Source organism: Caloenas nicobarica, chromosome 10, assembly GCF_036013445.1.
Source record: "Caloenas nicobarica isolate bCalNic1 chromosome 10, bCalNic1.hap1, whole genome shotgun sequence".
Classification (NCBI taxonomy): domain Eukaryota; kingdom Metazoa; phylum Chordata; class Aves; order Columbiformes; family Columbidae; genus Caloenas; species Caloenas nicobarica.
The window spans coordinates 2,168,339-2,196,145 of NC_088254.1; the positions used below are offsets into that span (position 1 = coordinate 2,168,339).

Sequence of the window (27,807 nt, forward strand, 5' to 3'; positions counted from 1 at the left end):
TTTCACATTCTCATAGGATCAGCAATTATATAGCAACTTATTCTCAAATCTTTTAATACAAGCGAGACAGCCATGGTCATATAATACTTAAAGCACTTCAATACCAAGCAATAAGATGCTAAAACAAAAATTGCACAATTTCTCATTTACTATGCCTGACTGAATCATTGTTACAGAAGACAACCCTTCTCTTTCAAGCTTTTAACTAAACATTAACTTATCTTACAGGATTACAATTTCTCTTTAATAATAATAATAATTAATTGCACACAAACACACAAATTCTTTATGATGCATAAATATTTCCTTATTACACATGGTACAAAAATACTCATACTTTTTTTTTTTGTTCGGTATTCCCATAAGGATGGCTGATTATTTGGCAGGACTGGATGCTCTCCAATCAGAAGGATGTGGAAATTAAAAAAAAGTTAGGTATTTTACAACTGTTCTATATATAGAAGTCTGAAGAAGAAGAAAAGAATTAATATATAGTAACCCTGACTTTAAAACTGGAGAAGAATGGATGAGAACAGAAACCCAGTGCATCATACTTAAAAAAAAAAAAAAAGAAACATTTTTCAAATTCTTCTGGTTGTACTGGGAAGGGGAGGGTGGAGGTGGGAGAAGGGGTGAGACAAGGACAGTTAGTATTTCTCAAAGCCAAGTCTTCACCGAAGCAAGATGAAAACCTTGATGGATCAATCCGTTGGGCCAAGACCTGTTGCTAACGGTTACACAAACGCTAGAACAAACAAACTTACACTCACACAGACACAAGTTAAGTGTTTTAATTCATGCCAGAAAACATGCAAAACCCATTTGCCTTTCGTTGCCTTCAGCCGAGCCGCTGGGGCAGGGCGAGCCTGGGGAAGCCCAGGACCGAGCGCCCCCGGCCGGGTTTCGGCACAGCCGGATGGCGAAGCTCGGTCAGGGAGGAGGTCCTGGGGATGGAGGGATGCAGGGATGGAGGTGGGGTGAAGGGATGGAGGCGGCACATGGCCCATGGCGTTGGGCCGCGGCAGCTTCACAGTCCAGGGAGGGGGACGCCGGCAGCCCCGGGGGGAGTGCGGCGGGGCCGGGCGCCTTGTCCGCTGGCCACAAACCAAAGCGAGAGGACTTGGAGCCACCATCCCTGGCACATCCCTCGGCCGAGGGGCAGGGAGGAGGAGCACAAGCCGAGGAGAGACGCTGCGGGAGAGGAGCGGCGGTGAGAAGGGCTGGCCCAATCTGCTCCCCCAGCAGCACCCGCAGCCCCTTCCCCACCCCGTGGCTTGGGGGGCTCCCTGCTCCCACCAGGGTGGATTTAGTCCCATCACTCACCAGTGTCACCCAACCACATCCTTGGGCGCTGAGCCCCAGCTCCCATCCCTCCTTCCACAAGAGGTCAAGGAACCCAGGGACAAGCAAGACAAGGACCCAGCTCCAAGAAAAATTAATTACTTACTAACAAACTAACAAAACTGACGAGACTTCCATCCTTGCTGGGTAGCTTCGGAGGGAGGATACCAGCGCATCTGGAAGAGAAAGCCACGCCAGAGGTCCGTGATCCGGGTTTATCTCAAGCAGAGCCCAAACCTTCAGGTCCTTCAGGCCAAAATCTGAGGTACATGGAGTAGAGACGTCTCCAGCGTTGGGGGGCTCCATGGTGAGCCCCAAACACTACTCAAGTAGCACTCCAACCTGGGGTTGCACCATGGCCGGCACTGGTGGCTCCTGCAAGGACAGGCTCAGGCTCACCAGGCACCGGGACATCCTGCCCTATGGAGCATGTCAGGATCCCACACGTCCAAGGAGGGAGCTAACACCCATCTCAGGGCTTGCCAACATCTCCAGTACTTTCTGCCTGTTGGTGTAACCAGATGACAGCCCCCAAATTCACAGCCATGCCTGGCCCCAGCTCACTACACGCAGAACACCACCAGTCAAAGCCAGGAAAGCTCCTCACCACCAAGCTCGATAACATTTATCGCTGCCAAAGTGCACGCAAGGAGGGGCTGTTATCCCCCAGCACGCTCCCACACCCCAAATTTACATCTTCCCCCTGTGCAGGCTCAGGCAGGGCAGAGGAGGGTCCCTTCGGGCATGTAGCACCCCAAGGTGGTGGCCACCTCCTCCTGCTGGCTGAGGACAGAGCATCTCAAGACTGCGCATTTAACCCAGACAACCTCTCCGTGACACACGCGGGGTAAGAACTGGCGCTCCCGCGGCAGAAGAGACCCATGGAGTTTTCTGAGCCACAATCCAGCCATCAGAAGAGGCTCGAGGCAGATCACATCATGGGAAGAACTCGGTAGAGCTGCAAACCAGCAAGACTGGGAGGCTTCCCCAGCAGGTCGCTGCTGCCACATCTACTGCTCAGACCTGCTCCTTGTCAAGGAAGGACTGCGAGATGGAGATGCAAGGAGCAGACGAGGGAACAGAAACTTCCCAGCCCGTCAGTAGATGCAGCGAGCTGGCAGCATCCAGCAGAATAGCATCAGACGTGCAGATGCTCCTGTTTGGTCTTCAAGACCGGCAGACGTCAGGCTGGGCTGAGTTAGCAGCTTCATGCCTGAGAGGATGGGAAATGAGGTGGTGTCGCTTGGCTGAGCGCAGATCCAGCAGCAGGAGCAGCCAGAGCTGCTCAAACACTGCGGCCACCCCCCGCCCTCCCTCCCAGCCGGTGGGAGGAGAGCAGCAGGTACGTTCAGGGCTCTGCGTACCCACAGAGCGATGGACTTCACTATAAGATGGATAGAAAAGAGGCAGAAAACCCCTTAGAGCCTGACATGAACTGTCTGCCTTGCCAGGCCATCCTGGCAAGGTTGTCCCCTTGCCTGAACAACTCTGGCCAGGTGTTCCCCTCCTAATACATGCACCGGTCTAGGGTCAGAGGGAAAAACCAGTATTCCCGGAGCAGCTCCAGCCCCCATGCACAGCACTCTCCCACCAAGAGGGACCCTTCATCATCATGATGGGTTTGGGTTGGAAGGGAACTTCAAAGCTCACCCAGTCCAACCCATGCCATGAACAGGGACATCTTGATGCCAATCAGGGTGCTCAGAGCCCTGTCCAGCCTGGGATGAGGATGGGCAGAGTTTCTTGAAGCAAGATCCCAGGTCAGTTGGGCAGAGGGAGAGCTGGAGCCACAGCCAAAGCATCCAGTTTGGCAGAGGCTTTGCAGCTCATTTCGCTCTATGTGGCTGTGCCAGCAAGGGTGATTCTGCCAGACTCTTCCTAACAGGGCTCTTGCCAGAGCCAGGTCTCCCCCGCAGACTGTAAGTGTGCAAGGACATCAGGAAAGCCACTCCAGGTGGAGATGACAGCTGGCAATGAGGGGGAGAGGCGCTGGCTATTTTCCAACCTCAACCCCAGGAGACCTCCAGAAGATGCACACGGGTCTTCAGAAGACACAGAGCTGAAGACCAGCACATCTAGAAACTCAGCGAGAGCCCCTGGGTTACTCTCCAAGCTGGGCACATCCTCAGCAGGTCCCATCAAGCCCTACTCTACCAGTGCAAGAAGCAGAAGCCCGACACCTAACAGAGAGGCAAAGTCAGAGGCTTTACATTCGCTCCTTCACACAGAGACATGCAGCAAACTGCCAAGACCTTGACACTGCAGCCTCCTCACGGGAGCTGGAGGGGACAACAAGCCCCCACCCACCTGCAATGGCCAAGTCCTCCCTCCACCAGAACAAGGGCTGTGGCGCCAGTAACTGAACAGCCCCAAGCACGAGCTCAGGGACCTCGAGTCCCTCTTCTTGTGATGGCTCCTCCAGGGACGAACCCTACAAGTCCACAGAAGCTCTGTCCTAGCAGGAGCCCCTAGGCAGGGCAGATCTGCCAAATGTCCTCAGTAGGAAGGAACCCACAAGGCTCATGGAGTCCAGCTCCTGTCCCTGCACAGGACACCCCACAGGTCACACCGTGTGTCTGAGGACGTTGCCCAGTCTCTTCTTGAACACTGTCAGGTTGGGGCCGTGACACCTCCCTGGGGAGCCTGTCCCAGTGTCCAGCACCTCTGGGTGAAGAACCTTTTCCTCATGTCCAACTGACCCTCCCCTGGCACATCTTCCTGCCGTTCCCTGGGTTCTGTCACTGTCACAGAGAGAAGAGCTCAGCCCTGCCCCTCCTGCTCCCCTGCTGAAGCTGCAGCCCCATGAGCTCTGCCCTCGGCCTCCTCTGCTCCAGCTGAACCAACCCAGGGACTTCAGCCGCTCCTCCTACAGCTTCCCACCAAAGCGCCACCTTGGTGCCACGCACACCATGTCTTCACTTCTCCCTTGGCCTGTGAGAGGACCCAGTTCAGCTCCCCAGCCTGGGGCCACCACGCTGTCCCAGGGCACGGTGACCTCCTTGCACCGACACCCCCAGGAAACAGCCCCGTGCGGGCACCGGCGTCACCAACACCTCATGGGGTCACCACAGCAGCTGCCAGGGCATGGATGGGCGGGACCGAGTCCCCCCCCAGCCCTGTCACCAGGAGGTGCTTGCTCAGCAGAGCCACATCTCAGCAGCCGGCTGTCCTCCCTGGCCGGCTCCCCGCTCCAGCAGCCCTCCCTCCGCAGCTGGAAGCACTTTCCTCCTGCCCAGCGGCAGCAGGAACCCCCCTCTGCGGCCACAGGGCCACGAGCTTAACCCCAGAGCCGCCTCCATCCCATGCCGTCCGCAGGCCAGACGGCCATCCCCACCCGCTGCCCGCGCCTGGTGGGCCTCCATCCCCTCCTCAGGGCACCCGACCCAGCTCCTGCCCCACGTGCACACCCCACGCCTGGCCAGAACCTCCAGTTTCAACAGAAATCCTGCTTTTCTCCCCAAACATGCACCGTTTGCAGCTCTGGCACTAATAAACCTCCGCTTCCGATGGGCCACCTCGCCTTGCCTTCCTCCTGGAGGTCTCCAGTGCTCGTATGCACAAACCCAACCAGCCCGACTCGCGATGTCCGCTCCGGCTGGTGGCAGCCAGAGGGGCTCAGCCCAGAGCAGGGACCAGGGGACAGGCCCAGGCTCTGCCGTGCTGACCTGCCAGGGCTTCCAGCCCACAGAAAGATTAAGGACACGTTGGGACAGAGCAGGAATGACCCCTCACTAGGAGGGATGTTTCCAAAACCACTGGAAGAACCAGACTGGAGGCAGCAGCCAGCCAAGAGGACACGTTCTTTAAAACGGCGGCACCTGCCGGGACGCTTTTCTCTTTGCATCCTTCAAAGAGTCTCAGACATCCTGATTTTGCCCCAGGCTCTGCAAACAGAGCAGCTCCCAGAGCCACCTGGAAGAGGAGACCAGCACCACGAGAGACTGCGTAGGGTTGTCCCAAGAGCGACCGCAACCCAGCAGGGCGAGCCAGAGCTCCTGTAGGGAGCAAGTTTCTCAGAGGGCTTTTGGAAGATCCGTTATCTCTCAAAATACCACATCTGTCAAAGAGGGAGCTGAGAAAGAGTGAATGGAGGCATCCAACACTGGGTGAGGAAAGTGGAGAAAGGGAGGCCTTTACTGGAAGAGACATGGTTGCAAAGGGGTCTGGCTGCACCGCTGCCAACATCTCCTGCTCGCCCACCCATAGAGATGAGACAGGCACCACCAGCCTCGCGCTGCCACACTCAACATCTGGCCCAGAAAACAGCTGGAAATTAGAAATTCGTGCCTCTGCCTGTCACCTTCCAGGGGCCAGGTGAAACATCTGGAAGCGAAGAGCCTCTCCCTTGCTGCAGTGCTACCCAAAAATCACACAGGAATGATAAATTGGACGAATAAATGGCACTTCACTCTCCTTGTCACCTCCTCCGTTGTCCCAGTTACCTGCAGAATTTAAATGTCCCACCTTGCCCACCATCCTTATGGAGAGCGATTCCATTGGCAGGAAAAAAAGAGGAGGGAAGGACCAGGCACACAGACCCATCCTCAAGCCACCTGTAGCTTGGATGACCTGCCTCTCCGCCTTAGTCACTTCTAGGTCTGCTTATCTTTGCTCTCCAGCACCTGGTGGCACTCAGAGCCCTCCCTACAACTGGGATGGACCCAACCACCTCCCCAAGTACCAGAAAGCCATGAGCCCTTCATGGTCACCACATCTCCCAGGCCATGGGTCACTGGGTGCAAGCCCCGGGCAGGCTGCGGTGGTGGCCACCAAGAGCTGCTCTGCTCCAGCTGCAGACACAGCTGGTGGGAACACAACCCAGGACAGGCAAGGACAGCTTGCAAAGGCACCAATGTCACCCATTAGCGCTCTCTGGACACACATTTCAAGCTACCCACCTCCAGGGTCCTTCAAGAGGTCTGGGTTGAGATGAGCATCCAAACACTTGCATCTGTGCAAGGACCAAGCAGCTCAGCCCACCACCAAGAAACCTCGCTGCATTCGGAGCAGACACCTCTCCTCAGGCAGCTACAGCGAGGGAGAGCTGGAGGATCAGCACATCATCTCACACCGTGTTGAAGGACACTCAGAAGATGATGGGCACTGATCCATCCTGTTGCTTAGAAGGAGCATTTCAACCAGGCGTCCACCCTTCGCCTTGTGCCCCTCGGGCCTTGAGGTGTCTCGTGGAGACATACCCATCTCACAGACCTCAACAAACAAGTGTTTCTCCTTTTCCCAGAGTGGAAGTGGCTTATGTTGCTTTTATTTGGGTTGAGCCAGCCAGGGAGGGCCAGTGCTGGCCACTTCTGACACCATCTCAGTCTGATTCACTCCTTGGGTGCGATTTAGTGAGAATCACTGCTCAGCAGGTACCTGGAAGACCTAAGGCCTCCTGCCTTTCTCTGGCCAGAGGGACACAGCGGACTTGGGGACAGCATGCTCCGGGCTGCTTGGCCAGCCTGTGCCAGCACCAGGTCACCAGAGTTTAGGAGAACATCATAGCCACACAGATCTCAATGAGTACGTGACATCTCTAAGAAGCCTAGGATTGCCCAGAAAAAATAATCCTGGCAAGTCCTACATGACAGCCCCAGACAGGCAACAAGACACTGGGTACAGAAAAATCTGTTGTCTCCAGCCTCCCACCCCAAGGAGGGTCTATCAGCACAGCCTGCCCCAGCAGATCTTCCCACATCCCCAGTTCCCCAGGCTCAGCACCAGACCACAGCCACTGGGATCTGCCTCATGTCCATCCACAACCGCAGCCACCACCCAGGAGATCCAGCTTGCTCTGAGCCAGCCCAGGCATGAAAGAAGAGGGAAAGGGGTTTTTTTTGAGCACTGACCTCCCCTTCCATCGATGGGCTCTGCTGGGAAGCCTCAGGGTCCTGCTGGGCTCTTGCACCACCACCACCACATAGCCGTGGATCCAGAATTGCTCCTTCTACCCACAACTCGCTTGGACAGGTCCCAGCTTCAGAGGTCCACCTCCACCACCTCCTCAAAGCCTCCAGACAAGGCTGCTGCCAACAGCAGCAATGTGGATACTCTGAGGGCACCTTGGGGATCCCACCTCCAAAAAGATGGGCAGCTGCCAGCTTTCAGTCCCTCACCTGCTCCCTGCCTGGGAAGCATCTACCACAGATGGTCTCCTGGGCTCTACGTACCCATCATGTCAGCCTGGTCTCCTACAAGCACCACGCGGTAACCACCACCAGCCTCACCCATATTCTTACAAAACAATCCTGCATCTAGTCCCTGCTTTCCAGGGCAAGTCCTGCCCTCAGGGGTGCTGCCACAGCTGGAAGCATCTCATTGCAGAAGAGCTCCAGGAGCATCAGTAGTCCCTGGTGTCTTCTCCTGCACTCCAGAACAAGAGGTTTCACAGAGACACAATGCAGCCCAACTCCATCACACAGGCAACATATGAAACTGTTCACCAAGTCCAAAGAGAACAAGACAAGCCATATCATTGTCTATCCTTGCATCAAGCGCTCCCCGTCTTCCTGGGAGACCAGTTCTGCACATCTTTGCACCCCACAGTCTTCCAAGGGCACAGGCAGACCTGGGCCCCCACCTTTGGTGGCTTCTTTCCCCAACACCACTACCACACAGAGGAGAATTGCCTACTCAGAACCACCGCAAGAAGCAAACCAGGACTCGGTTCCTTTGGAGCTGAACACAGCCACAATCCTCCCACCAACCAGTCCTAAGCCAGACCATCTTCCCTCTCTCCAAGCTCCCAGTTTCCTACACCGCTCACATTCCTCCCAGGCTGCTGATTCCCTTCGTTACGGTTCACGAGACCTCTGTCCTGCCTGCCACTTCAGGCTGCAAAGAGAGAAGCCAAGCTCCAGGTAGGAACTTGCTCTGTTTCCAGTAACTGGAGAGGAAAGAGGTGAGATTAGACCCATGACTGAGGGCAGGGTCTGTCCCGGTATGCAATTCTGGAACAAAGTGACCGGCAAGTGCTGTTGTCTAACGTGCCCGCTAGAATTTAGTCGTGTGCTGTCGCTACCACGTCACTCACCTCCCCCACCGTGTGCCAGGAGTGAGGTCAAGGTGTATTTCTGGTTGCCCTCGAAGGGTCGTGGCTGGGGAGAAACCGGGTTTCTTTCACGCCGAGCGGCAGGGTTGTCTCTGCCCCGGCTCAACCGGGCTGCTCCCCTCCCACCGGCGGGGCCTGGCTGAGCCTGGCTCAGCTGGGAGGAGTTGATGTAAGATGGTGCCATGCTGTGTGCGCCATGTCATGTGCTGCCAAGTTGGAGACGTGGGTTAGAAAGAAGGCCTGGTATCTCATTCCCCAGGCTCTGGTGGGTGGGTAGCGTGAGGCCCATGCACTGGGTTGCCAAGGAGATACGGGCTACAGAGATGGGCAGAAGCTTGCAAATCCCATGGTGCACCTTGGAGGAGAGATGGTTACCTTACCAGTCTTTCCAGACGTGGCTGCCATCATGCTTAACACTTCTAGGAATGGAGCTGTGGGACAGCCACTCCACTAGCTGCAATAAGGCATCACTAGGGTGTCCCATCTCCGGGGACAGCTCTGAGCTTCAGGGCTAGCCTGCGCTGGCATCATGGCTGGAGTTCACTAGGGACATCAAAGGAGGGATTTGAGAGAGGGTTGGAGGGACGGAAGTCTTAAAGTCAGTGGAGTCCCCACAGGTAGAGGCTCCCAGCCGTGCAGGGTCAGGCCACGGTCACATCTACAGCAGCCTGGTGCCTGCAGGGACCACCACCATGGCTTGGTGGTACCACCAGTCTCATTGGCGAGCAGCTCACCGACAGCTCCTTGCACACGAGCTGAGGCCTCGCACCATCTCCTGCCCCTCCGGGCAGCTCTTCGGGAGGTTGCACAGCTCCATCACAGAGGGCGGCCGCCTCCTCTCCCACTTGAACGCAGAACCACGAGGGGATGAGCACTTCGGTTTTAAATCTTTTTCGACAAGCTCTTGGCTTAGCTACCACCTCCAACTTCACACCCGCCCCAGGACTGAAGGATACGGAGCTGCTAAGGCTCTGGCCATCCCTGTGAACATCCTCCAGCTGACACCAGTCTCAGGAGGAAGACCTGTTGCTGTCCTGGAGAACAACCCATGTGCCCACCACCCCACCAGCAAGGCGAACCAGCCCCTACCAGTGAGAGCAGAAGGCTCAGCACACCAAGACCAAGGTTACAGCTTTTAGCCCAGTTTGCGAGCAAAAGTCAACTCACTGACTCACTCCACCCTGCCTGGGCTCCGTGAGGGACAGGGCTCCAGCCCAGAGATCAGGCAGCTTGGAGCTGCCAGCCTGAGTAATGTTTAACCCCATAAAAGTTTATTGGTAACGTATACTGCACCAGAAGTTCCGCTGCGAGGTCACTGCTGGCTCAAGCACAAGGCAGCAAGGAGCAGCTCTAACTGCTTGGCCAGCCCAAGTGCTCTTCTCCAGAGGAGAGCTGAATCCAGCCGTGGCCACGGCCTGAGGGGCTACACTGGCTTAGGGACATGTCACCACTTACAGACCTCCCTGGGCAGGGATTCCTACCCATGCAGTGAGCTCCCTGGAGCCTCAGGGTCTTTCTTTAGACCAGAAGACCTCTTGGAAAGCTAAGCTGTCTGTCTAGAACAAGTTGCTTGCCACCTGGAGGGCAGGAACTAAGACCCTAGAGGGAAAATATCTGGCTGAAGCCATCGTTGATACTGTCTGCTTTAGGAGAGCAGTTTTCTCCCTTACCACGCAAAGTTTTGGTGTCTAACCCTTACACTCAGGGTCCCCATGTCACTGGTGATCCATCCTTGAAGGACCTGCAGTTATGGTTTCACCTCCCTCAACCACCTCAGCCAGACTGAAGAGGATTTTTTCCTGGTGCTCCCTGCCAGGGGCAATTCAACCAGCAGCAGCCGTTGGCTCCACCACCCTACACACAAGCGACAGGGAAGGGAAGAACCTGCTCTCCGGGGCTGCCCAGGAGAAGGGCACACTCAGGTGTGGACATCATCAATAACTTTTGGAGAACAGCAGCAAGCACAACCCTCCCAGTGAAGGCCCAGCCCACTTGGAAAAGCAGCCTGGCTCTGGATGCCCCTGGAAGAACAAGCCGGTGCCTGGAACTGCCCTGGGCCCCACGTACATCTTGCTTACTCCGCAAGAGATTCAGCCCAACGCGAGCTCACCAGGAGAGGGGCAAAAGCAGCAGAGGCCTTTGAGCATGTGAGGGGCAGGACAAACAAGCCTACATAGGCCAGGAGCTCACATCCTTATTGCTTTTGGGAAACAAGCTGGGGTCAAAGCTGGACAGTTACAGTCAAGACGCCTGCAAAAAGCAAGAAGACGCCAAAGGACCAACTGAGCTGACCACCGGGCAGGTGGACAACGTGAAGGGACATAGCTCTTCTTCCTTTCCATTTAAGCAGGAAAGAGCGGAGCTGAGCACCCTGCCTAACAGGGTAGAGAGTAGAGGTTACGCCCTGATGCTCTGGGGTCTAAGTGCAGAGCCCCAGTGCCCTCATCTCCCTGGCACTACTGCAGGAGCAGAGACCGAGGCAGGCAAAGCACAGCTGGCTGGGAACACCTGGCAGGGTAGGGACAGGGCCTCCAGGTTCTCCTGTACCAGAGCTCCAAACCAAGCACCTTAACCCAGAATTAGGACACCTCTCTGTTTTGGCTTGCTTTCTGCACTTCCACAGTTTCATGGACTTCATGCTCAGCGGGGGTGCTGGTCTCAGGACATTCCAGTTCAGACCAGTACAGGCATCTCTACACCTCCAGCTGTCAGCGAGCACACCCTGGGACACCAGGCAGCTGGTTGCACCCCCACCAGCATTTCCATAGGCTCGTACAAATAGTGACCTCTAGCCTGCATCCAGTGGCTAACGCCACCATCCCATCATGGTCCCTCGCTGTGGCAAGGCTCTGGTCACTCATCTCCTGCAGGACATCCCCCTCCAGCTTCAAAAGTGTTGGAGTTGCTTGGCCCAAGTGGGTTCCAGCTGACCCCAACAGTTCCAGCAACAAGCTAAGCCTATTCTGGCTTCAAGGAGAGATGTTTTGCAGCTATTTTACTTGCTGGCATGTTGGGTTTCCTCCCAGCAGTCCCAAAACATGGCTCTCCAGCCATGGGGACCAGCAAAGTCAGCCAGAAATGGAGCCCTGCCTGTCCCCCCCTGCCTGCCCCTCGCAGGGAAGCAGGCTGGACCCGCAGGGTCAGAAATCATCGTCCAGCTCCAGCTGCTCTCCGCCACTTCGATTTCTCCCCTGCAGTTTGTTCAGGGCTGGGGAGGCCCCCCCCATGCACTTCAGCCAGGAGGAGGCTTTGCCCGGGAGCCAAGGATCGAACCAGCCAAGCAGAGACGGGCAGGAGCGAGCAGCAGGGGCAGGGGAGAGGGGACAGCCCGGTTCCTGGCACGGGACGCGGGGAGCGACTCACCTGAGCGTGAAGAGCAGCAGCCGCGGCGGCGGCCGCCGGGTAGGTGAAGGCGGCATGGGGGATGGCGGGGGTCAGCTCCGTGGTGTAGAGCGGGTAGGGAGCCCACGCTTCTGGGGAGGCTGGGATAAGAGCCGCTCCAGTCAGGTCATCTAGACGGGACGAGACAAGGTGACAGCAGCTCAGCTTGCTTCAGGGACAGGCTCTGCGTTTCCAACCCCAGCTAAAGCTCTGCAGTGCCATGCCAGTGAGGTGTAAAATATAACACCCTGCCAAGAGAGGCCAGGAACACGCTCCATCACTGCTCAGCACCCCACACGGGCTTTGGGCAGGGTGGTTGACACACGGAGCACGAAGCTGGTGCCACCAGGGCACGCTCGCCCCACCAGGCTGTGCTGAGGGTGCACAGCGTCGGACTCATCCTTTCTACTTCACACCTACAGATGAGTTAAAAGACTTGTATTGCTTGAGCTACCAAACCAAACCCCACTCTCCCAACACTTCCAATGTTGGCCAGAAGTTTTACCAGATGCCAAATATTCTCCTGCAACCCTAATATGCTTGTCCTCCCACACCGGGCAGGTTCCAGCCAGAGCACTCAGTTTCCTTCCCATCCTGGCATCTCCCAGGCTGGACAGTCACGACCTCAACCTGCCTCCAGCGTACTCACAGGGGTCCCGTGCAATGAAGTGTGCGCCCAAGGCAGGGTGGATGTTGGTGGGGTTTGGCGTTGCCATCAGCTTACTCTTGGCCATCTTTGTGTTGGCTTTAGCAAACTCTAACCGCAAGGTCTGGGGGTTCTCTGGGTCGAAGCGGATGCCCTGTCACAGAAGAAAGCACAGGTATCTCTCAGAGGTGAGGTTTCCAGTCCAAGCACAAGATGGTGTCTACTTATGGAGAAAAGCCCAACCAGGGAACCAAGGCCATCATGCTGCCTTGTCACACGCTCAAATTTTTGTCCCCTCACTGCAACACTCGAGCTCCCACAGGCTTGTATTTCTATTTTTAGCTAGCCTAGTGTCACTGCTTCCAACATGAGGGACACAGTTTTGCTCTTTATGTGCAGTTCACCAACCAGCACAGCTACCAACCCCGGTCAGGAAAGATCTGTCTGCTGGGGTCCCATCTATACTGGAGCTCTTCTGTGGTGCTGCAACATCTATTGCCAGCTGGGCAGAGCCACCAGCATGTGCCCCAGTGCCCAAGGCAAGGTCCACAGCAGAGCAGAACCAGCTCAGCATGTCTTGCTGACTAGATCCCACTGACTTCTGCAGGGCCACATGGGATGGACATCGTTTTGAGTGTGCCCATCATGCTGACCATCCTCAAGTCTTCTTGAGTCACAGCAGTTTGGAAATGTTGTGAATGTGCTAAAGAGCCTGTACCAGACAGTTTTGTCCCTGCCTCGTGCCCTGCCATGGAAACAGCAGCGTGGGAAGGCTGGTTTGCTTTCTGAAGCAAGTACCTTCTGGCTGCAAAGGTCATGGCAGGCCAGAGTCCAGGACAAGGACCTGCTCTGCTCAACTGCCACACATCAGGGCATTTGGTAAGCAAAGCTTTAACAAGGCCACTAGCACTAAGCAAGTCCTACGGCCGCATGACAGACCAGCTTTGCTATGAGCTTGTTTCACTACCCTTGTACCCTGGTGAGCTTGACCTAGAGCTTCAAAAAGCTGATGGCAAACACAAGTTGAGCTCCACATGCCTCATTAAAGCATTACAGGGCATCAGCTGGGTTTCACCCTACACCTGGAAACCACCTCTGCCCCCAACACCTCTTCCCATCTGTTTGCCAAGGGTTGGTTCCCCAGAGAAGACCTGCCTGCTTCAGGTGCTCCAAGCTCAAGTCAAGCTGGGATGAGCCCCCACCACGGTGCTCAGTCCCAACAACAGGAGAAAAAGCTCCCTGAAGAACAGGTCTGGCACACACAGGGAATCCACGCTCATTTGAACAAGGGGATCGCTCAACCCACAACTCTTCCCTGTACATGGGGGAGTACTTGATGGGTAAGGAACAGGATTCCCAGCCTGGGTCCTGTTATCAAGGGCCAGCTGCTGAGTAAGGAGGTGCACAGCACCTCAATAAAATAAGTAGTTGTTCTTTCCCTACACCCTCAGAGGCCCTGAAGAGTCTTCCAGCGGTCAGAAACTTCACCTGCACTGAGCACGGGACAGTTCACATCTACCCGCTCAGGCTGATGTCAACCTTAAACAGGTCTCCTGCTTCCCCAATGGGATCTTGCAGGACCATTTTGGTTCCATACTCAAGGGCACAGTGGAAACACCCTGACCCTTCCCACTCTATGGACAAGCCAAGCATCACTCTAGCTCACAGCAAGACGTATGACCCCCAGCCCTCCCGGCACATCGGGTACTCACATTCAAGGCGTTCTTTGCTGCTTCAGCACCAGCACGGCTGTCAAAGGTCACAAAACCAACTGGCTAAAAACAAAACAAAAAAACCCAACACACACCAAAAAAAAGCCAATTTCAGTCTGGAAGCCTCTTCCAGCTCCTCAGACTCCCCTGCCACCCCCATCTGTCCCCAGCAAGCAGAAGAGACACCTAAAGCTGCAGAGGGCTTTCAAGCAGAGCTTGAAGGTTCTTGGGTCATCAGCCCAAGATCCCTGCTCCATATCTGCTCCCACCACACTAAAGCCACAAATACCCAAGCTGGAAGAAGGAGGTACCTGCTTTGAAGTGAGCTTGATCAGTGACCCTTCATAACCCTGCAGAAGGGAAAAAAGGCAAGTCAGCATCAGGCATCAGGTTCCTGAAGGAGCTGAGCTACAACTGAGATGTGATGTGACATCTCCAGGAGCTCCTGCAGCACCAAACCCTTGGCAAGGCAAGGTTTGCAGCAAGAGTAGGTACATTAACACATCTCTTCTTTCCCATCAGAAGACTAAGATTAGCATCTAAGGGCAGAGGAGGTATCTCAGCTAGTCCTTTGGGAAGAAATCCCATTTTCTAGCTCTTCACCAGGCTTGGAGACAGCATGATTTCAACAGGCTCCAGGTGAAGTTAGCCAGCTGAGCATAAAACCACACTGGTTTCAGACCAGGTTCCCCAAGCTCTCACAGAAGGCCCACCTTCCCACTTCATCCGTGCTTCCCTCTGACCGAGATCTTGGCTGCAAAATTGGCCACAAGGCAGCACCTTTCCCACCAAAGACCAAGTCTGAAGACCTTCTTACCTTGAATGGTCGGAAGAGTAGGTAGAGCTCTCTGGGCTTGATATCCACAGGAAGTCCACTGACAAACAGCGTCCGTACCTAGGAGAGAGGTCAATGAGGTCTACTGTAAGGCCCAAAGAGGGCAGTTGAGAAGCCAGGTGCCATAAGAGTACGTCACCTTGCAGGCACTAACCCTTCCCTATGCTAGAATCATAGAATCATTTGGGTTGGAAGAGACCCTCAATGGCATCGAGTCCAATGATAACCTAAGTCTAGCACTAAACCACGTCCCTAGCGACCTCATCTATACATCTAGAAGCATTGTCCAGGATAAAACACACCCAGTCCTTTCCTCCCTGCCACAAAGCATTTAGACCTTTACAAAAATTGATTAGGTTGGGTTGATTAGGACATGGACACCAGCCCCACAGTCTGACAGGACTTTGACTCAAACTTGAAAAGACTGCCATGAGCACTAGCATAGAGTTTGACACATATAAAAGGTCCAGAAGAGACCAGTACAAACTCCAGTTGTCTCTCTAACTCTTTCTACAGATCATGCACTAAATCTCCTTTCCCAGGCCATCCTGGCACTTTCAGCCATCCATTCAAAGACAGCCCTCAGCTTTTAAAGATACCTCACATCTTTTGACTTCTGCAAAAAGCCCCAAGATATGGTTGGGAGGCTCCTTCACCACCACACACCAGACCCTTCAGAAGCTGCTCCCAAACCAGCTCTTGCAGTTTGTTCCATGGTGGCCAGCCCAAAGCCAGCTGTGCTACACCAAGTCCATGTAGTGCTGCTGCTCCTTCCAAGCTGCAGAAGTCACCTACCAAGTCCAAATGCACACAGCACAATAAGCAAAAATACAGCATTGGAGGAAGATTTCAATAGATGGTCTGTAGAAATTCTCTGTAATAGTTCACACAAGGAGCCAGGAAGAAGAAACAGTGCTGAAGGCTCATGGGCTGAGACAACTCTGTTCAACAGTGAGAAGTGGTCACCTTCTCCCAGCACTGGGAGATATTGGCCAACAGCCTATTTCCATAGCAAGCAGCATGATGAAGCTGCCAAGACTTCTTGTAGATCAACACAGAGCTGGAAAGGGAAGTTATGCACAACAGACGTCACTAAGACACTAGTCATCGTTAACAAGGACCAGGAGATGGCAACCACAGCTCGGCCAGTACTGACAGGTGAGAGAAGACAGAAGACTATGAGATGGAGCTTTATGTTTCTCACTCTTCATTGCACAGGGATGCCACCCGCTGAGCCAGCCCCAAAGAAGCCACAAGAAGGTCATGGGACAGCACTGATGCCCCAGTGCTCAGAACAGCACCAAACAGTGCCAGATGCTTCCAAGCTGCAGAACATGCAGCAGGACCAGGAGCCATAGGCCAAGCACATCTCCTGGCCTGTTCCCACTCTGGAGTGACCCCATCACATTTGCTGGGCAGAAGCGCTCTGTTCCCACATTTTAGTTTTTGCTCGGCTCTTTCCCCTTCCCCAGACAAAGTGGGTTGTATCCAACACCACAAAGCCAGCAGCACATGCTTGCCCTGCTCCTGGGCTGGAGACAGGGGCCACCTGCAAACGCAGAGGCATGCAGCAGGGCCTCTGCATCCTGTAGCTCTTTGGGGGCAGCCAGATTTAGACTCCTCCAAGTAGGGAGGTTCCTCCTCTTCACAGGAGAAAACAAACCTCCTTGTGCTCCTGTGCCCACCATAGTCCTGCCGAGCACAGACACCCTCCACATCAACTCAAGGGGCAGCTTAAAGTCCTCCAGGACGGACAGTCATCATGGAAATCTTGGGGTCCTCTTACTCTCCGTGCATGTTGAGACATGGTGGACACCCCAATGGGCTGCTACCACCCCCTGTTAGCATGCAGAGCCCTTCTCCAGCCTGGCATATCTCAAGACTGCTGCACAACGCAACTACTGAGCATCCTTCCCGTCCCATTCCCTCATCCCTCAGTACGGTTGGCCCTACCACACACCCCGGCTTTTGCTTTGCCCCATCCAGGGCAGCAGGATGCTCTCTGGAGCACTCCAGAAACATCTCCCAGGCTCAGCACTACAGCCTCCCTGCCCAGCCCAGCCCCTCGTTTGGGGCATCACTCCAGGGCCACCTCACACCCGGACCGAGCACGCGACGGCTCCAGCTCTCGGCTTGCTGGCTGCCTTGACGGCCTCAGCGTTTGCGCTTCAGCAGGAGATACAGGGAGCAGCGGTGCCTGCAGCGCGTTCCCAGAAGACGCGCGGCCACGTCTTGCAGGGGGGGACTGCGCAGAGCGCGGCGGCACGCACGTGCCTCAGCCACGTGAAAGCACCAGCCCTTTTCAATATTTCAGGATCCGAGTGTGCTCAGCCCCCCAGAATGGATGTTTCTTCCAAGCAGATAGAAATCCGCATCCCTGTTGGGTCCCTAAATGGTCCCGTGATGTGTCGCTCGATAAGTCCTTGCGACAGGCGTGACAGAATGGAAGATGCACAGTTGCTCGGGGAAGGGGCAGTCGGCTACTCGGAGCACTTACAACCGCCTGAGCGGAACAACGCAGGTGCCCAAGAAAGCCCTTTGTCAGAGGTACCAAGCTCCTAACGCCGGCCCCACAAGTTGCTGCCAAGGACAGGAGCAAGGGACCCTCTGTCGCAGACCAAAAGCCTCCCTTGGCCTCCAGGCCCAGCCTGTCACCACACACGGCATCAGAGAGGGGATCCCAGCCAAGCCACAGCACCTGCCAAGGGCTGGCATTGCCCCAGAGCAAGCCTGGGCAGTCCTACGTGCCGCCAGCTAACATCTTCAAATGAGGTTTCCCCAAGGGTCTCAAGACAGGCCAAGGAAGGTCACCGCTCAGAAGAGCTTGTTAGAAACAATGAGACCAAAGGGTTGGTTTTCTGAGATCTCTGTAATTCAGCACATCCATAAGTGACCTAGAAAAGGGGAAAGCGAGACCAGGTTATTCAGGGAAGTGAGGGTGAGGCTGGTGAGAGCCCTGAGCAATACATTTGAGGGACAGAGTGGGGTAAACCAGAAGGAGAATGCTTCTGAGACCAGGTGTAACCAGCAGCAGCCAGAAAGCAAAGGAAATCTGGCTTATCCCATGGCAGAAAAGTAGGAGGCAACTTGCTGCTCTGAGCACCTCATGCCCTGCGGGACACCCTGGTCCAGCCTCCTCCCTCTGCTCCCAAAATTAGGAAACTAGATGAGGACAAGAGGGTCTGGACAAGCACCTTCCAGTGGATTAACTCAATGGGGACTCTCCAGTCACCCCTTTGCAGGACAAGCCCTGCCAGCTTTGGGAGGCCACGGGGACCAGCCAGGGCTGATGAATCCAGGTTCCCAGCCTCTGCACCCAACATGCCAAGACAGGGTAGGTTTCTGTTTAAATATATTTTCCCTGCCACCAAACACATAGATATTCAGCCTCCCCACAGAGCAGCTGGAAAAGCCACAGGACAAAAGAAATAAAAAATATATATATTAAAAAAAAATAATGTATCCAGGGTTAGATCAGGAACTGCCTGGGCCAAACTGCGTGTACAGCAGGAGCTTGGAGAAGATACTGCAGAAGCAGATCTCCAGGAATATCTTGTTCTTATGGTCACATTTAGACTCTGCCACCAGCCACTTGAGGCGAGACACCAGGTGAGAACAAGTCCATCTCACCCAGGACAACAGATCTTCACTGGACACACATGGGGAGAAGCAGGACACGGAGCAGCTCCGGGCTGCAACCGCCCAGCCGGGTGATGCTGCCAGAGGCCCTGCAGAAAACACTTTCCCTTCCCCATCCCTGCCCCCTCTGGGGATGTCCCCGCTGCAAACACCCAGCGGAGATGGAGGAGAGCCATGGAAAACAAGATTTGTGCCAGGAGGGACACGACCATCCAGGCCATCTCATAGGGAGGGAGGATCCCAGCACAGCTTCCCACGCAGGAGCGGCGAGGGACAAGGACAAACTCGTTCAGTGCTCAAGTCCTCGGTGGTTATCAAGCAGTCCTTACGCAGCCGTGTCTCCCAGAAGAGACACATCTCTAGTGCGAGCACAGCTGGGTACTTAGCACCGAGGCTTTAAAGAAGCCAAGCAGCAGCACCTGCCACTTCCTACCACAGCTCCAGCACTGCCAGGAGGTCAGCAATGGGTGTTACAACACCTACAGCTCCTGGCCATGTCTGCTTTTAAATAAGAGCTCTGGAAATGGAGTCTCAAGTGCAGCCAGACACTGCCCTGCAAGCCCAGCAAGGCTCAGGTTATGTCAGAAATGTTAAACACGAAGGCATGAGCGCCCACCTGGCACAAGGCTGCTCTGGTGGGTCTCCAGCACCGGGCTTTTGTTAAAACACAATCCACAGCTTCGGATCCTCCCCTTCTGCAAGATCAGCCCTTCGGCTGCATCACCCACAGCCCCGCTTGTGTGCACAGCTGGGGCCACTCCAGCCCCCCCCAAAACCAGCCGTGTCCCGGGGCCACGCTCCCAGCACCAGGAGCACACCAGCCTTCACCACCACTGCTGCTTAGGGGACATCTGGGGACAGCTACAGCAGGAACGTGCTCTGGTGCCTCCTCCACGTCGTGCCACCGGCCATCCCTCCTCTTGGAGAAGCCACCCCCTGCTACGTGCCATTTATTCCTGGGGACAAGCCGTCTCCCACCGAGCCTTCTTCCTGTGCCACCAGCAGCAGGGACCCCGCGCCATCCTGCCGAGGACAGGGACAAGCTCTGCCGCAGCATCCCAAAGGCAGCCACCCCGAGGGCCCAGCAGCTCTGGCACGGGACAGCATCCCAGTGGGGTGTCCCTCCAGCACCCGGGGCCACCGGCAGAGCCACGGCGGGGGGTACGGGGCCCCAGCCCTGGCCACCACGATGCCGCTCAGGCCACTTGACGCGAGGCCGCTGGAATGCGGCGAGGCTGCCGATGGCCCCAGCAGCCAGGACTTATAAGGCACGGCAGCGAAAAAGCGGCGAGACGAGCTTGCAAAACAGAGCTGCGGGGAGGGAAATGTTCTGGGGCCCGGTGGCGTGTCTTAAAAACGGGACAGTGCCCTCATGGCACCAACCCAGCAGGGTTCCTGCCATGGGGCTGGGTGCACCCAGACCTGGGCAGTTTTGCTCCTCTGCACATCAAACCCCCAGAAAACACAGAGAAAGGGGAAAACTGGGGGAGGGAGATGGTTGACCTGCGCTGGGGACAGGTCAGCAGGAGAGCAGGGCAGCCTCAACGTGCCTCCCAAAGGGAATGGGCTTGCTAACGGGCTCCTTCACCGCTCTGTACCTCAGTTTCCCCTCCACCAGCAGAGATGCTGCAAGAGCTGGCTGCAGCTTGCAAGTCCAGCACTGGCAGAGCTCTGATGTCCTCAGGCAGCTCAGCACTGATCCCCCACGCAGGCATTTCACTCAAAAAAAAAAAAAAAAAAAAAAAAAAAAAAAAATCAGCCTTTTGCACGAAAGGCACCCAAGGACCAACATCCTGCTCGCCCGGAGCAGAGGAAGGCAGGCTGACCACCAGCCAGCCCCAAGCGCACACACATTTCGTCTCCAAGGCTGGGGTGTTTCACACATGACACCACTTATATCAGGGTCAGCCCCTTGCCAGCATCGCTGGGACCCCGTGTCGGGCAGGGGGATGCCAGGGGGGCTCAGCTGCCCCTGCGGTCGGGGCAGGAAGAGGCACTGGGAAGCACATGGGCACTGATAAGTCCGGGCACAATGGGGCAGCACCCAAAAATAGTCCACGGTCCCGGCAGAGGAAGCTCTGCACCGAAGACTCCCCGCTATCGAGTCCTGTCCCCTGTGTCTCTGCGGGATCTCGTGGACAGGACAGCACATAGGGGGCTTGGGCCACAGCAAGGGTTCAGAGCTGTTGAGACACGTGGGGAGGCCACCCCCGCGACTCCCCAGACATCGCTGTCCCAACAGAGCGGGTCCCCAGCGCAGGGAGATGCCACCACAGCTTCCCCCCGTCGCTAGGAGGTCTGTGAAGCTGGAGGAGACACGCAGGAGCATCCCAGCCAACGTGCTGAAGGACACTCACATCCACGTGTGTGCCGCCCAGCCCGCTGCACTGAGCCACCGGCTCCGGGGACCCCGGGATGCTGGGGACGTGCACCTTGCACCAGCAGCTCTGGAACTCACCCACAGGGAATCCTGCCCCAGCACAGCTCCTCCTGCCCACACCCGGACATTTCTGCTCCTGGCAGGAGACACAGAGGCGAGATGAATTCCTGGCAGCCTCTGTCCTGAGCAGAGGACATCGGTCTGGGTGCAGAACCCTCACAAGGTCCGTTCCCACCTCAGGTCCTTCAGCAAGTACATCTGTCTCCGCTTTGCCCTGCTAGCAAGGCAATTCCTGGGCACTTTTCGGTCCTTTGCCTGCTCTGCCCACAACACCAGGACACATGAATCTCTCCTCAAGCCAACCCAATCGGGGGCAGCACACTGCTGGCCATGCCACAGCCCCAAGGAGCACATTGGGCATCTCCAGAGCCCAAGAGCAAGCAAGGCTGCCACGAAACCCAAGTGATGGCAAGCTGAAAGTTTGCAGCAGCTCTCTGCTGTTGACAGTGGTTATTGTGGTGTCACCTCCGTCACAGGGAGACCTTTGGGGACAGCAGGAGGACGCCAGGACAGGGAAGCCCCAGGAGGTGAAGCTTCCTTCCTTCCCTCCTCCAGTACCTTCCAGAGGAGCTGGCTGCTCTCTCCAGGCCTGTAGATCACTGCTCTAGGTGACCCAGGGGAGTCCCATTTTCAAACAAACACTGGCCTCCTGCCGCTGAAAGCAGATGTGAGGGACACGTATCCCCAGGACAACAGCTTCTGACACACAGCCACATACCAAGACCCGAACCCACACCAATGCAAGAACTCATCACCACGTCCTTTGCAGCGCAGGAGGGACTGCACCACCCCAAACAAGGAGGTGCAACATTTCCACCGGCTCTTCTGGGCAACACAGTAGGGCTGGAGATCCTCCACATGGGTCAGACTGCCCTACGGGGTCCTTGGGTTTCCAGCAACCACAGTCTGCAGCCAGGTGAGCTGGGGCTCAATGGCCAAGGAGAGCGATGTGCAAGGCCAGCATGTGAGGTCCCACACAACTGTCCTCTAGAGAAACATACCCCCGCAGCCACTGGACACACCAGGGCAAGGCTGGAGGCAGGATCTCAGATCTACACCTTTCCACCCTGCCCTACCACAGGATAACAAGTGGCGAGTTGGGCTTGAGACTGTTCCTTCCCATAGGGCACAAAGGAGAGGTCAACACCTTGTCCCCATCCACAGGACTGGGTGCAGAAGATGATGTTCACTAGACAGATGGACAGAGGAAGCCTCGGCACCATCCCTGCTCCCATCTCCAAGCAAGAGGGTGAGCCCTGGGGCCACAGAAAGCCTCACCAGCCCAGAGACACCAAGAGCTTGTGTAAACCTCTAGCTCCACACTCACCTGCCATCCAGCCATCATCCAAAGCATCAAGATGCTCCTCTCTGGTGGGGCTGAACCCAGGAGGACAGCAGGTCCTGGGACAGGCAACATCCCAACCATGCCATCACCCTGCAGTGGTCAAAGTGTCCTTTTCAAGTCTGCAGCATCCACTTCTGCCACACCAAGGGCAGGGTCACCTGCCACGCATCTCCTTACGGTGCTGGTGCCACTGTCTGCCCCATGGCACCTCCTCATCAGATGGTCCTCACGGAATGGTGGCTGTTGCTGCAGAAGGTGCTTTTCTGCTCCAGGGGTGGCCTGTGATGTACAGGTACCCTTGGGAACATGGTTTTGAGATTGCTCACCTTCAAAACAGAGAAGACTACTGGATCCCACCCTGGTACTCCTGAAGAGAAGGTGCTGAGCACTGTCAGTGATGTCCTGACCACACTCATGCCCTGGTGAGACTTCAAGACGAAGCCTTTACTACAGGCACTCAGATGTCCAGGACAGTCTCCACGATCTGAGTGGCAAAGTCGTCATGACTTGGCATGGCCAAGGATCTTCTAGCTCCACAAGCTTTCCTTACCAGCTCCAGCAAGAGCCGTACTTGACTTCCTACAGCACCAGTTCCTCCAGCAGAGGCACAAGGAAGGACAGCAAAGCCTGAACCACTCTTAGCTGCCTTCCAGACACCTCCAAGGGCATCCTGTTTTGGCGAGGAGAAAGCAGAGTCCCTTGCTAGCAAAGGAGCCTTTGGGTTTGGCCCTTCATAACTTGTGCAAACACCACCAGAAAGCCCTTCATTTTGAGGGCAAGTAGGGAAAGCTCTGCTCGGCAACTCCTCAGATTAGCCAAGGAGGAAGAATCATTTCTGAAGCTGGGTCTCATTTACTAGAACAGCTACAGGAGGAAGAACAGTTACCCCATCATGGGTTTTGGTGCTCAAAGCAACTGAAACTTATGTCTAAGAAATTTAGATTCAAAAGAGCAAGAAAGATGAAGGAAGCTCCTTTGCAGGGTATTTACGGAGGCTCCAGGACAAAAGGAAATTCCCACAGCCCTCCCCTAGTAAGAGGAACTCATTGATAGACCAAGAGGAGGTCTGGGAACACACCAGTTCCCAGAACCTCTGTGCACGGTGACTTCAGGGTATTTGCTCAGCCAACAAGCTGTCACTAGCAGAAAGCTGCATCTAACATTGAGGGGACTTTCATGATGCATGAAAACAGCTCTGAAGCACCATCCTAGTTCAACCAGACCAAATACAAGCAGATTAGCAAGTGGTGACCATAACTACTACACCCCCAAGTTCTTTGTAGCAAAGAGCGGCATCACAGAGCCATTTGACTTCAGAAATTACATTAACCTTATTTGTTTCAAGTCAGAGAGCCAGAATCCACGCATGCAAAAGGTATCTAGGTCCACTCGAGCAGAGATTACAGAAATCAAGAGATGCCTGGCGCCCGTCCGTGACGTGCTACAGACATCCAGCACGTAACACGGGCTGCTCGCCACTGGCATTCCTGGGCAGTCCTGGCAGCTGAGAAAGGCCAGGGACGAGGTACTTGCTACCGAGGAGGCTGTCTGGGAGTTGAGAGCTTCTGCCTCCCCTCACAGGGCATTTTCTAACTGTAATGGGCAACGCTGCAGCCTTGCCATGGGCCAACGGGGAAGATGGTCCTCTCTGAGCAGAGCTTAGCCCCGTGGCTTCTCCTGGTCCTCACCCGGGCTCTGCCCGCCAAGCACAACCTCATGTTTGACACTTTCCACATCCAGCCGTCCAGAATGTCCAAGCTCTACCATGACAGCAGCCGCCACCACCCGTGGAGCTGCAAACGTGCCCTTGAGACTGGCCTGGAGGGAAGGGGCCAAGGGGACACATGGGATAACCGCAGACTTCACCGCAGCCAGCTCCGGATTTCCCCCGCTCCCCATGGACCTTCAACTTCCCAGTGACCTCCTGGGAGAACAAGGATGAACTTCCAGAGCAGAAGCAACACTTCTGCGTCAGACACCCAAGACAGAAGGGCAAATGCACGGCATCCTCATTGCAATAAGGACACAAGGACAACACGCAGTGTCCATGGTAAACGAGGAAGCTCCTCCGGCTGCTGGAAGAAGCTCTGCCTGCAACAGGGGGTGCGCAGCGCCTTCGGCAGCACCCCTCGGGAGCACCGGGACGTTTGCTGTCACGCAGATCGGCGGCTGCCTGGAAAACTAAACAGAAGATAGCAGCGAGCGGGGAGGGATCGAGTTTGGGGAGGTGTCTGGTGAGGAACAGCAGGGACTGACATTAGGCCCTGTTTGTTTAACATTCCCGTTAACGACCTCAAGAGGAGCGAGAGGCATTCCTGTCCTCCGCATGTCACCGAGCAGGAAGGGGCTGCGAGATCCAGGGGCTTGCAGATAAGATAAAGGGAAAGGCTGGATTTAGGAGCTTCGCCTCACGGTATCTGGGGCACACGGTGCCCTTCTGCAAACAGTCGAGGAGGCGAAGGAGCCTTGCGGGAGGGAATGGAGGAGTGTCCGCAGCACCAGGATCTGGCGGCGTCATCCACGCAGTGTGGGAAGACGTTCCAGCGCAGCCTCCTGCGTGTGTTGGGACAGAAGGATTCAACTTTGCACTAAACGTATTTATCGCTGTGTATTGAGGGGAGCTCTAGGCCAGAATTTGGGTGGGATGTGGCGTTAAGATCCCCAGATCATGCTGGGACCCTGAACACAAGGTCACTCTTTGTGCCACCATTCGCTTCTTCTGCGGTGAGGAACGGCCCCCAGTCACCTGGGAGGACGCGCAGGAAAAACAAGCGTCCCGAGAGTTCCCGGGGGCTCAGAGCGGTCACCGCGGAGCCCAACCAACAGCTCAGCACCCACAGCGTTATTTGTGATGAATCCTGGCACAGAAAGGCTTTTCAACAGCAACCCCACCAGGGATGGGGACACTCCCCCAGTCCCAGCCCAGATGGAGAGCAGGGGCTGCTTCTGTTCAACCCCTGCCCCATTCCCCAGGGAATCTTTAATTCGGTTTTCCGGCCACCAAGCATCGCTCCAGGGAGTATGAGCTTCCCCGAAGGGCTGGCATTTCCAGGCTGCCAAAACGCAACAACTTCCAACACCCACTTCACCAAACCAGCACCCGGCAGCTCTGCCCCCAGCCACCACCCCGCCAAAGCAACATCGCCGGGATGCGGCAAGCGGCACCAACCTCGGGGAGCTTTGCAGGCCAGTGAATAATTGGATCGAGGAACCGCATTGAGTCTTCTGCGCACGCGTGCGCAGCCTGTGAAACCCCTTGGTACCGAGCCTCCCCGCACCGGGGAAGTGGTGCAGGGACCCAGGTGCTCCCTCTCCACCCACCCACACCAGTGCCACCCAGTGAGGCTGGGAGGTGCCACCAGCAGCATCACATCCACGTCCCATCGCATCGCCAAAGCCCTGATCTGCACAGGGGAGAGAAACGCCACGGCCACCGCCTGCCAATCCATTCCACCCCATTAGCCGGGTCCCCCCACGCCAGGGTCGGAGACCAGTGGCCACGGTGGCCCCAAGACAGCTGGTGCACAGGGACCGTCCAGCCCCGGTGGGTGTCGGAACGAGCCAGGCGCCATGTTGCGGCGGCGCGAGCGCACGGCGCGCTGGAGGAGAGCGAGGGGAGGGGGCAGAGCACCTCCCCGGTCCCGAGGGCCGGGTGCGGAGGACTGCAGCAAAATGCTACCAAGGCCGGGCGTTTTCCAGCGCCGGCTCCAAGATGGAGGGCAGCTGGTGACCCACTGCTCGAGGGGCGCGATGAGAGAGGCGCTGTGCCGGCAGCGATGCCAGCGCCTCTGAGGGCAAATCCGCAGCACTGTGAGCTCGGCTTCGGCACGTGGTTGTGGACAAGTGGCCCTTGCAAGCCCACCCAGCACAGGGTCCGTGCTCTGGCTCGCAACAGCCATCCAGGGGAAGGGGACTTTGGGCACGCTAGCTCACAGTCCTCCATGCCCAATGAGGCTGCTGGCACATGGGGAGCAGAGCAAGGTCTCCCACGCCATGGTCCAAGCATGTCCCCAGCAGAGTGGTGCCTGGATGCGGGAGCCTGGTGCCTTCCAGCCACAAGGACCTGGGGACAGGACACTGTCCCCTCCACCAAACTGGAGGAAGCAGGAATCCCCCAGTCCCCTGTCCCACAAGGCTAGAGGGACATCGGGCTGAACCAGGGGGCTCCCAGCCGGGGCTCGCCCTGCCCACCCCAGCCCTGACCCACCCCGTCCGGGTGGCTCCAGCCCCGACGTCCCGGCTTCCCGACGGCTCCGCACCCCGACTCCCACGACCCAGCCCCGGCATCCCATCTCCGGTCCCCCGACGCCACAGCCCCGACGCCGCGTCCTCGTTTCCCCGAGCACAGCGCTGCGCTCCGTCCCCGGTGCCGCGTCCCCGCCGTCCCATCCCCAGTTCCCCGCCGTGCCGCGCTCCATCCCCGGTCCCGGTCCCCACCTCCTCCTCGACGTTGCCGCTGCCGTTGGTGTGCTCGGTGTCCTTGTTGAGGTTGCTCATGGTGGGGGTGCCGGGGTCGGTTGGGGGGGGGGTGGTGCCGGCTGCTCCGGAGCTCCGCGGGGCCGGGCCGGGGGTGCCGGTGCGGTGCCGGTGCGCGGGGGCGGTGCGGGGCGGTGCGGGGCGGCGCTGCCCTCCCGGCTCACATGCGGCGTCCCGGGACCGCGCCGCTCTTAAGGGCCGGGCCGGGCGGAGCGGGGCCGAGCGGAGCGCAACGAGCCGCAGCTGCGGGGCCGACGCGCCCCAGCCGCCGCCGCCGCTCCCGGTGCCGCCGCCGCCGCGCACCGAGCAGCGGGGCCGGGACCCGCCCGCCCCCGCCCCGCCTGCCCGGGGCCGCCCCCGGGCCGCCCGCCGCCAATCCCGGCCCGGCCCGCCCCCCCCGGGGGGTGCGGGGCTTTTTTTTTTTTTTTGCTGTTGGGCTCGAGTTATTTTAATTTTTTTTTTTTTTTTTTTTTCTTCCCTCCCCTCCTTTCCACGAAAAACTTTCTCAACTTTGATGAACTTTCGGGCTTCGACTTTCTTAAAGGGGCCGCCGGCCTCTCCACCCGCAGAGGGGTCGGGCTGCTCCTTCCCGGGCATCCCTGGGGCGGGGGGACCGTGGCTGAACCCCGCGGGGTTCCGAGCGCCCCGAGACTGCAGCCTCACAGCCCTGGGACGGCACATCTGTAACCCCCGATGAAATCCCTGAACCCCAGGAACAGCAGCCCCAGGAGCTCAGGACTTGGGTCATGTAACCCTGGGACAGTGGCCCCACATCCCCAAGGACAACAGCCCCATGTACCCCAGGATAGTGGCCCTGAGCCCCCAGGACTGTGGCCCCACATCCCCCAGGACAACAGCCCCATGTACCCCAGGACAGTGGTCCTGAGCCCCCAAGGAGCACAGCCCCAAGTCCCCAGGCACAGCAGCCCAGGGTTCCCTGG

The 27,807-nt window shown here is 56.8% G+C and overlaps 1 protein-coding gene across 2 annotated transcripts; it reads right to left on the reverse strand.

Moving 5' to 3' along the window:
* RBPMS2 (RNA binding protein, mRNA processing factor 2) lies at positions 1 to 26,904 on the reverse strand. 2 transcript variants are annotated; one of them, XM_065641895.1, is made up of 8 exons: positions 26,828 to 26,904; positions 14,949 to 15,026; positions 14,443 to 14,481; positions 14,132 to 14,194; positions 12,423 to 12,573; positions 11,756 to 11,904; positions 1,448 to 1,517; positions 1 to 1,191 (listed from the first exon to the last, which is right to left on the reverse strand). In XM_065641895.1, the coding sequence occupies exons 1-7, from the start codon at positions 26,885 to 26,887 to the stop codon at positions 1,455 to 1,457; spliced, it is 603 nt and encodes a 200-aa protein (XP_065497967.1). In that variant the 5' UTR covers positions 26,888 to 26,904; the 3' UTR covers positions 1 to 1,191; positions 1,448 to 1,454. The 2 variants fall into 2 exon arrangements, with proteins under 2 accessions (XP_065497967.1, XP_065497968.1); XM_065641896.1 differs by lacking the exons at positions 1 to 1,191; positions 1,448 to 1,517 and adding an exon at positions 8,831 to 8,935.
* Positions 26,905 to 27,807: the final 903 nt, after the last annotated feature.

Excerpts from the sequence above, each read along its gene's own strand:
- RBPMS2 (XM_065641895.1), bottom strand. The coding sequence starts at position 26,887 with ATGAGCAACCTCAACAAGGACACCGAGCACACCAACGGCAGCGGCAAC. Across the intron at positions 14,195-14,442 it reads TCAAGCTCACTTCAAAGCAG|CCAGTTGGTTTTGTGACCTT; the intron begins GTACCTCCTTCT and ends TTTTGTTTTTAG. Across the intron at positions 12,574-14,131 it reads CAGCAAAGAACGCCTTGAAT|GGCATCCGCTTCGACCCAGA; the intron begins GTGAGTACCCGA and ends CTTCTGTGACAG.